Source organism: Lampris incognitus, chromosome 6 (genome assembly GCF_029633865.1).
Source record: "Lampris incognitus isolate fLamInc1 chromosome 6, fLamInc1.hap2, whole genome shotgun sequence".
Taxonomy (NCBI): domain Eukaryota; kingdom Metazoa; phylum Chordata; class Actinopteri; order Lampriformes; family Lampridae; genus Lampris; species Lampris incognitus.
Genome location: NC_079216.1, coordinates 20,392,064 through 20,402,573, shown reverse-complemented (window position 1 = coordinate 20,402,573; position 10,510 = coordinate 20,392,064). Strand labels below are relative to the sequence as shown.

Here is a 10,510-nt window from a genome sequence, read left to right as displayed (position 1 = left end):
ACCAATGACTGCACCTCAGGTGACCTGTCTGTTAAACTCCTGAAGTTTGGAGGACACAACCATCATTGGCCTTATCCGGGATGGTGACGAGTCTGCATATAGATGGAAGGTTGAGTAGCTTGTCCTCTGGTGCAGCCATAACAACCTGGAGATGAACACGCTCAAAACAGTGGAGATGACAGTGGACTTCAGGAGGAGCTCCCCCAACACTATCACCCCTCACCGTACTCAACAGCACGGTGTCTACAGTGAAAACCTACAGATTTCTGGGTTCCACAATCTCCCAGGACCTAAGGTGGGCATCCAACATGGACATAGCCATCAGAAAGGCCCAACAGAGGATGTACTTTCTCCACCAGCTCAGGAAGATCAATCTGCCTCAGGAACTGCTGATTCAGTTCTACTCTGCAATAATCCAGTCTGTCCTCTGCACATCCATCACTGTCTGGTCTGGATCGGCCACCAAACAGGACAGAAACAGACTACAATGGACAGTTACGGCTGCAGAGAAAATCATTGGTGCCAACCTGCCCTCCATTGAGGACTTCTGCACCTCCAGACTCAGGAAACGGGCAGGCAACATCACTGCAGACCCATCACACCCTGGTCACAACATGTTCCAACTCCTCCCCTCTGGTAGGCGCTTCAGAGCACTTTACCTCCAGCTATTAAAAGTTTCTTTCCGCAGGCTGCCATTCAAATGAACACTTAACACTGTCAAATAAATCCAACCATGTTGTATATACTGTACTGTACATTGTACATATACTGGTACGGTCTGTTAAGTCCATCTACCTCAGGCATGTATGTACGTAAACTGCTAACATCTATTTCAGCATCTCTGATATATTCTCTGCACCATTGCACTTTGTCACCTCTTATTTCACCTGTATAAGTAAATCCTTGTGTATATACCTGAAGATAGTTGTGTTGTTGTGTTGTTATTCTATGTTAAGTACACTGAGAAAGCCACGAAATTGGAGTCAAATTCCATGTAGTGCAAACCTACATAGACAATAAACATGATTCTGATTCTAATTCTGAAATTTTATTGCTCACTTTTAAGGCCTTAAACGGTTTTGCTCCTAATTTCATTTCCAGTTTATTGACTTGATGTGCGCCCTCTCCACCATTACGATGTGCAGGTGGAGTCCTGCTGGTTATTCCCTGGTCTCAGTTTGTCACAAAGGGTGATTGGGCTTTTGCTGTTAGAGCCCCCACACTATGGAACTCTTCCTGTTGAACTAAGACTAACCAAGTCTCTAGCTTCTTTTCAATCTCGTCTTAAAACTTTTCTTTTGATGAAAGCTTTTACAAATGTTTGTTTTTTTTAATCTATACTGATTTTAGTTTTAGTTTTATTTTTGTAACTGTTTTGATTAAGAATTTGCTTTCTTCCCTTATGCTCTTATATTGTGGTTTTATTTGTTGGTGTTTTTTATTTTATTCTCTTACAATGTTTTTTTGTATGTGTGTCATTTTTTTAAACTTTAATCCTGTTCTGTGAAGCGCTTTGTAACTTTGTTTAGAAAAGTGCTGTATATATAAAGTTGATTATTTTCTCACAATGCTGTGATTGCAACTATTCACCAATCCTCTGTGAATAGTACACATGGCCACTATCGCTCTAGTTAATGGTCATGGCAATTTGCATATGAAACCTGTCGTTGGATTTGATATTTATGCAGCTGCTGTATTGTTTATAAGGTGGGGAAACCTGCAGTCGGGTGACTGAAGAGGTCACTGAGATGAGTGATGAAACGTTTCTCCCACTAAACTTGTGTCCAGATGAACTGATTCAAAATTTTTTGGGAAGTTCTTCAAACGTTCCACTGTGGATTTTCTTTGATGTATATGGGTACCCCCCCCCCCAAGATGTCAGCACTTCTTTGTGTCTTTATTTATTTGACATAATGTAGAGGAGCTCAAGCAGGAGTCGTGACAACTTTCTCTTTCGGCTACACAACGTCACCATTTATTCCTTCCACCATTACAACAACAACAAAAAACCCGCGCAGCGGAAGTGTGTCACTGTAAACCCAAACCGAGAAATCAGCAGCTGTAAACTAACGTTCCTACCAGCTCAATAAGGGGAATTATGTATCCCCATAACCACTACACACGTCCCACCAGAATTCGCCTTAATACGAAAAGTCAGTGTGGCGAGGGGGCGGATCTCTCTGCCCCAACGGCTCCGCTGAACAGGAGCTGGGGGCTGGTTAACCGCAGGCAAAGCAGCAGAGTCCTCACAGCTGGACCGGGGAAAGGGAGGGGCTGGGGAAGCAGGGGGCGGCTCACCGGGGGAGGGGGGCAGAGCCGGGGGGCGCCCCCGCCGTGGGGGCAGGGCAAGACCAACAGGGCGGTCTAAGTCCAGGTGAGCAGGCTTGAGGCAGTCCACAGAAACCCGCTCCAGCCTGCTGCCAACCTCCACCACAAAGTGCTTATCTCCAGTGTCCCGTACCCGAAATGGGCTGTCGTAGGGTGGCTGCAGGGGACCGCGGTGCGCGTCGTGACGGATGAAAACATACTTCGCCGACTGCAGCTCCGTGGGGACATAGGACTGAGAGCCGCCATGCTGAGAAGTGGGGACCAGTGTAAAAGCCCTGGCTTCCTCCTGCAGCGCAGTCCGTTGGCAGCTGGAGGACCAGAGAGCTGTGGCGGTGGGAAGGAAATCCCCCGGGACCCGAAGTGGCTGTCCGTAGACCAGTTCGGCGGATGAGGACTGGAGGTCCTCCTTGGGGGCCGTCCTGAGCCCAAGCATGACCCAAGGCAGTTTGTCGACCCAGCGGTCGTCCTTGAGGGTAGCCCGCAATGTGGCCTTCATCGAGCGATGGAACCTCTCGACCAATCCATTCGCCTGAGGGTGATACGCTGTGGTGCGATGGAGCCTCACCCCTAAACCCGCGGCGATCTCCTCCCAGAGCGCTGACGTGAAACCTGCAGTGACCTCTCCTCTGTCCGAGGAGAGGTCAGATGGGGTGCCAAAGCGGGCGACCCAGGTTCCGATGAACACTCGGGCAACTTCAGGCGCTGTCGTGGACGAAAGCGGGACGGCCTCTGGCCATCGCGTGGTCCTGTCGACCATGGTGAGCAGGTAGGTGAAACCACGGGAGGGGGGTAGGGGGCCTACCAGGTCCACATTCACGTGGTCGAACCTCCTCTCAGGTACCATGAAAGGTATCAGGGGCACTTTGACGTGCCAGAGCACTTTGGAGCGTTGGCACTCCACACAGGTGTCAGCCAGGTCCCTCACATCCTTTTTGAGTCCATGCCAGACAAACTTTGCCGCCACCAACCTCTGTGAAGGCTTTCTGCCAGGGTGAGACAGCTCATGGACTGCGTCGAAGACCCGTCGCCTCCAAGCAGTCGGAACGACTGGTCGGGGCTGACCCGTAGAGACGTCGCACAGGAGCGTGGCGCCGGCGTCGTCGAAAGCCACATCCTCCAACTGCAGCCCTCCACCTTAGATGGAAGGGGGGCCGCCCCGTCCTTGGTGACCCGGTGGCCCAGGAAGTCGATGGTGCTTAGACAAAACTGGCATTTGGCCGGGTTAACTATCAACCCGTGCAGGCTGAGTCTCTCGAAAAGGGCTCTGAGGTGGGACAAGTGCTCGGACACGGAGGTGCTAGCGACCAGGATGTCATCCAGGTACACAAAGAGGAAAGGCAGGTCCCGCAACACTGAGTCCATGAGGCGTTGGAAGGACTGCGCGGCATTCTTAAGCCCGAACGGCATGCGCAGGAAGTCGAACAGTCCGAATGGAGTGGTCACAGCCGTTTTGGGGACATCAGCGGGATGAACGGGCACCTGGTGGTAAAGCGGTCCGCACCTGAGCAGGCAGTTGTCGCAGAAACAGTTGGACAAAGAGGAAATCAGGTGGCACCTGGTGGTATCCACGGACGAGGTCCACCTTGGAAAAGATCACTTTCTCAGCCAGGTGGGCGGAGGAATCTTGGATGTGAGGGACCGGGTAGCGGTCCGGTGTTGTTGCGTCATTGAGCCGACGGTAGTCACCACATGGACGCCACCCACCGCCAGGCTTAGGCACTATGTGGAGGGGTGAAGCCCACGGGCTGCTGGAGCGATGGATGATGCCGAGGTGCTCCATGTTCTCAAACTCCGCCTTGGCGACAGAGAGCTTGGTAGGGTCGAGGCGCCGAGCTCGGGCGTGCACCGGCGGGCCGGTGGTGACGATGTGGTGCTCAACCCCATGTTTGGTCGTAGATGACGAGAATGTGGGCTGAGTGAGGTCACCATTGAGTCACCAGGTGGTGGCGTGTGGGGGTGGGCAGGGGTGAGCGCGGACGCGCAGTGCTGCTGTTGGCTGGCCAGGAAGAATTTGTCAGCTTCTTCAGCTAGCTTGCGGCAATCGGTAATGCTGGTGTTAGCCAAAGCGGTCCGCACCTGAGCAGGCAGTTGTCGCAGAAACAGTTGGACAAAGAGGAAATCAGGTGTGTGCGCCGGTCCCAGCAGATTCAGCATTGTGTCCATGAGCTCGGATGGCTTGCTGTCACCCAAGCCTTGCAGAGAAAAGAGACGGTGGGCCCTCTCGGCGTCGGAAAGTTCAAAAATCTTCAAGAGGTGGTCTTTGAGCCCCTTGTATTTGTCTACCGCCAGAAGATTTGTAACGAGACTCACCACTCTAGTTGCAGTCGAACACCCGAGCGCCGATACCACGTAGTAGTATTTAGTAGCATCGTCCGTTATTTTGCGGATAGCAAACTGCGCTTCCGCCTGGGCGAACCATGTCGTTGCCGATGACTCCCAGAACTCTGGCAATTTGAGAGAAACCGCGTTGATTTCGTCAACCATGTTCGTTCGAAAGATTGTCTCTGATAACTACCAAGAGACAAACGTCGGGGTCACCAGTGTAGAGGAGCTCAAGCAGGAGTCGTGACAACTTTCTCTTTCGGCTACACAACGTGCACCATTTATTCCTTCCACCATTACAACAACAAAACACCCGCGCAGCGGAAGTGTACTACTGTAAACCCGAACCGAGAAAACAGCAGCTGTAAACTAACGTTCCTACTAGCTCAATAAGGGGAATTATGTATCCCCATAACCACTACAATAACTTGATTTTGTAGCATTGTGTTCAAAGGGTCAATGCCGCTGTGATTTTCACATATAAACTTGAGTGCAGGGGTAAAGGTGATAGTCTGTCTGCACAAAGGCTTTACAGGTAGTATAGCTATTGTTTGTTATTTTTATATACTGTAGTATACATACTGTATGTTCACAACCGTGAAAATCGTGGTAATTGAAATAGCATGCCATGTGACAAACTGTATTTGGCATTGCAGAAATAATATGGTTTGGCGGTGACGTGTCCTAACCATCCATCTAAATATGGGCTCCGCCCAGGAGAGCTGCTAGGAATTCTGGCCCCCCTGCAGATGTAGAGCATGGCTCAGGTGCACTGTTCAGGCCGCCTATGCCTCAATATAAATAAATAAATAAATGAATGAAATAAAAAATACTAAAGCAATACCAGCCAACCAAACAATGAAGATCTGTATTTCTATTGGTTAACTTTTATGAACTGTAGCCCACCTGTCAAAAAAAAGACAAAAAAAGAGTGTCTGCAGGAGCAAGTACAAAAGACTACTTTAAACATCTGATGCTGAAGGCTGTACTGCATGTTTGAGGTTTGCTGGGAAATAACGGTACTATTTATAACGGTACACCACCAGACTACGCTACTGGACAAACTGGTGCTCTCTCTCTCCCTCCCTCCTCCTCTCTCTCTCCCTCTCTCCCTCTCTCCCTCTCAGCCTCTCACTCTCGGGTTTGCAACGCTTGCAGTGATCTGCTCTCCCGTTCTGACGTCATTGACGTGTGAGCGAGCTCGCGAGCCCTATCCAGGCAACCGGGAGCTGAGGCGCTGTCGTATCCCCGCCGCCCCGGACTAAAGTCCATTGTAAGCGAGAGCTGTGCTTCCACCGAGCGATGCTAGCGCTGCTCAACGCTGCCTCTGCCGCCGCCGCCCAGTAACGTAGCAAGACAGCCGACAAGCGAGGACCCTCAGGGACCGTGATTTACCGGACAGACGGACGCCGAGACCACAGCCTATGGTTTTGGTTGGTTTTAACGCTGTAGCAGTGCCACATCCCGGTTTGATTTGAGCCAGAGGGAGCGAGCCGCCGTGAGAGCCAGATAAATACAGGAATACAGGGATCGAAAGGGATCTAACTGCGGAAAGGGTGTCAGAGAAAACAAGCATCTTGGCCATTCTGTGTTTCCGCACACAACTCCCTGTGATTCTACGTTTCTTTTTTTTTCTTCTTTTTTTTTTGGATCCCGGAAACGGTAACGCTACCAAGCTGTGTTCGCTAACCATGGGATGTACCCTGAGCGCAGAGGAGAGGGCGGCTCTGGACCGGAGCAAAGCCATCGAGAAAAACCTGAAGGAAGATGGTCTCACTGCGGCCAAGGACGTCAAACTACTGCTGCTTGGTAAGAAAGCAGGCCAGTCTACAGCACGTCGGCCGACACACCGCAACATACACGAACCAGTCCCAACGCCCGTGAGGTGGCCGGTTTTACAGTTTTGCTCATATAAGGTAGTGAAGACGATGCCTACCGGCTGGTGCTAGACAGAAGTGGGAGAACACGAGAGTAGAACATGAAAGATTGCCCTATAAGTCGACATGTACTCTTGATTTTCTTTCATTTTTATTTTTGGTTGAAAAAAAGCCCACAATATACGAACCACCAGCCCTCGTTTGCCTCGCTGATGGTTTTATTTAACAGCTGAAGTTATATAGCGGTGGAGGGAGGGAGGGAGGGAGGGAGGGAGGGAGGGATGGGTGGGTACTTTCTCCATCTCCACATGCTTCAGGCCTCATTCACTTACGTTTTCAAGTGACCTCCCTCTCTCTGGCTCTCTCTCTCCCTCGGTGTGTGTGTGTGTGTGTGTGTGTGTGTGTGTGTGTGTGTGTGTGTGTGTGTGTGTGTGTGTGTGTGTGTGTGTGTGTGCTGTTTACATTGTGTGTTGTTGTCTTTTCCTTTAGGGGCCGGGGAGTCAGGGAAAAGCACCATCGTCAAACAGATGAAGTAAGTGTCTTATGGTCACGGTCTAATAATCCTCTATGATGTGTGTGTGTGTGTGTGTGTGTGTGTGTGTGTGTGTGTGTGTGTGTGTGTGTGTGTGTGTGTGTGTGTGTGTGTGTGTGTGTTTGTGTGTGTGTGTGTGTGTGTGTGTGTGTGTGTGCGTGGTGCACATAAAGAAATAAAGGCTCACTTACACTGTAGAAAAAAGTGTACTCCCCCTCTCTTGATTGCTCCATCACTCTCCTCTCTTGAGGGAGTGATGGAGAGAGGGAGTGCTGGAGTGCTGGAGTGATGGCCTACCGTGCAGTGTATGTGGAGCAGAGGCCTGTTGGCCAGCTGTCCGGTGTAGATGTTGCCTTCTTATGTACCTCCCCACCAGGAGCTGGAGAATGTGAAATGTGTTGTTGATGTTGTGATGCTGACGAACTATCTATCTATCTATCTATCTATCTATCTATCTATCTATCTATCTATCTATCTATCTATCTATCTATCTATCTATCTATCTATCTATCTATCTATCTATCTATCTATCTATCTATCTATCTATCCACAAAAAATGCAACAAATGGCTGATGGCTACTTGACTGAAGGACTCTGTCGATGACCAATTACACACTGTACTTTCATGAAATGCTGGAATTTCTCTCTCACTCTTTATGCATGTATATATGTATGTATGTATGTATGTATGTATGTATGTATGTATGTATGTATGTATGTATGTATGTATGTATGTATGTATCTATCTATCTATCTATCTATCTATCTATCTATCTATCTATCTATCTATCTATCTATCTATCTATCTATCTATCTATCTATCTATCTATCTATCTATCTATCTATCTATCTATCTATCTATCTATCTAGCTGTCTGTCTGTCTGTCTGTCTGTCTAAATGGAAATATTTATGGTGGTACGGTATGGTGGTATGGTAACAGCGCATCCAGCCTGTATGTAGAGGATCCCCCCATCCCCATCCCCGCCCTCCTCCTCCTCTTCACCGTGTCCTGTAGCTGTATTCTGTGGCATGGTGGTGGTGGTGTGAGACAATGCGTAGGCTATTTAACACAGTCCTAAAATACACACGGGAAAATGTTTGCACATCAAAGGCCCATTCCACCAATTATTCCCCATAAATTATCCGGGTGTCTTTCTCGTCCTCTCAGCCGTCTCATTTGTCCACCGTGTGCCCGTGTGGTTGTATGAACATGTGCCATGTGGTCTCCCTCCAGCCCCCCTGTGTCATTTTACGGAAAGCAGGCGTGTTTTGGTGACAATAGGCTCTGGTTGTCGTAGTGACATGTGACATCATTCGGTTGTACCAGATTAGCATATTTCAGCTGTTAACAGTCAACTCATCACATCACGGCTGCCCTATGTAAGCTACTGAACATGGTGTTTGTGGATGTTGGATGTGATGTGTTATCGGTTGTCGTAGAGCATCTTTAGGTATTGCCTGTGATTCAATTCAGCATCAGGACCATATGCTACATGTTATTGTAGGCCGGTTGTATACATGTATATGTGTGTGTGTGTTTCTGTGGGGGTCACGTCAGCATGTCCACACCACGGCCAGTCTCCCTGCTGACGGAGCCCTGCTCCCCATTTGTCAGTGTTCCCAGCTGAGCCACCACCCGCTCCTGCCGGCAGCTCAGCCTCCAGCTGTCACTGCTATTGGAAAAGATTGATTGATTACAACTGCAGCACACTGCTGCCATGTAATGGCTTGAAAAAGCCATGGTTATTCATTACATCCTGTAAGCTGTGATGAGCGGACCCTGCCAACCCGTCTTGGCTTGGTGACTCTTGATGTGTGTGAACAGAAGTGATTTGATGCCATGCCATAGAACCGTGGGCATAATGTCAGTAGCTGTTTATTTACTTGTCGTTAATTGGATTCTACTGTAGCAAAGTTGTTGTATAAAGACATCCTCCTGGTCATGTTTACAGTGTAAAATGAACGCGGTGCAGTGAGAGGCTGCATACCAGCCAGTTCCTCATCTGTGCGATGGCTGACATCCTCCTCCTAGCAGGACTGGTCGGGTTTAACTGGCCCGCTGGCACACGGTTCTGACTGCTACCAGATGTTTATCGATGTTGCTGTGCTACAGCGAGTCTCTGCTGTTGCTTCTGCACACTTGGGGTGTAGCAGGTGGCGGGGCAGCGCCCCATGAACAGCCTGCTCATAACTGTTCAGCATCTCTGCTTCTCTCCATCCGACAGCAGGGAGGAGAGGAGCTGAAAGCCTTTACCGCATTTTCCTCCCCAGCGTTCTGAGCATCTAGGGCGTGTTCAGGAAACGAACCCCTCTCTCTCTCTCTCTCTCTCTCTCTCTCTCTCTCTCTCTCTCTCTCTCTCTCTCTCTCTCTCTCTCTCTCTCTCTCTCTCTCTCGCTCTCTCTCTCTCTCGCTCTCGTTCTCTGTCTCTTGTGTTCGCTCTCGTTCTCTCTCTCCCTCTCTCTCTGTCTCTCGCTCTCCCCTCTCTCTCTCCCTCTCTCGTTCTCTGTCTCTCTGTCTCTTGCTCTCTCTCCCTCTCTCGTTCTCTGTCTTTCGCTCTCCCCACTCTCTCTCCCCCTCTCTCTCTGTCATTCTGTCTCTCTGTCTCTCGCTCTCCCCTCTCTCTCTCTCTCACTCTCTCTCATTCTGTCTCGCGCTCGCTCTCCCTCTGTCTCTCTCTGTGTGTCTCTCTCTCTCTGCCCCCCCCCCGTGTGTGTGTGATGTCTGTAGTGATTTCTGCCATCCTCTATTTTACAGTGGAAAAATACTAGAATCGTGTCCACCGAAATGACTGCTCTTGTAATAGTTTTCATTATTTTTCGTTTTTTTTCTGTGTTCTGTTTTGTAACTTTTCGTGCAGAAGTGCTTTGAAGAGGTAATGGATAGTAAATGTGTTCAAATGCTATGTCTGCTGGACAATACCCTACTCTTTAAAACACTGAAAAAAAAACACACACACACACACACACAATGAGATATACGCACCAACATACACATATGATGTAATATCTGATTTAAAAATCGGACTTATTAATGATGAGGTATTGATAATATCTGTTTATATTACATATAGTACAGGTGCACTGCTTACTCAGCATGTGTGTGTGTGTGTGTGTGTGTGTTTGTGTGTGTGTGTGTGTGTGTGTGTGTGTGTGTGTGTGTGTGTGTGTGTGTGTGTGTGTGTGTGTGTGTGTGTGTGTGTGTGTGTGTGAAATCGTGGTAATATGTCCAAAGTGTGGTGTGTTCATGTCTACACACTGCATGTGAGTGTGATCCATATGAAAATGGACTACAGTAAAACTATAGAGAATAGGAAGTACAATAGTATTATAGCCACTTACCACAGATATACTGTAGTAGTATTATCGGAGCTCTTTCTACATTATAGAAATACTTTAGTATTTATGTAGTAATGTGATGGGGAAAAAACAGGAAATGCAATAGAAAATCAT

General features: G+C 48.8%; 1 protein-coding gene across 2 annotated transcripts in view; it reads left to right on the top strand.

Moving 5' to 3' along the window:
• Positions 1 to 5,817: 5,817 nt before the first annotated feature.
• The window catches only part of LOC130114797 (guanine nucleotide-binding protein G(o) subunit alpha), a 206,161-nt gene continuing 201,468 nt past the window's right edge, over positions 5,818 to 10,510 (top strand). For both annotated transcript variants that reach the window (XM_056282720.1, XM_056282722.1), the window contains exons 1-2: positions 5,818 to 6,459; positions 7,017 to 7,059. In XM_056282720.1, coding sequence (XP_056138695.1) covers positions 6,342 to 6,459; positions 7,017 to 7,059 — 161 coding nt within the window. In that variant the 5' untranslated portion in view covers positions 5,818 to 6,341. The remainder of the gene's footprint in view (positions 6,460 to 7,016; positions 7,060 to 10,510) is intronic.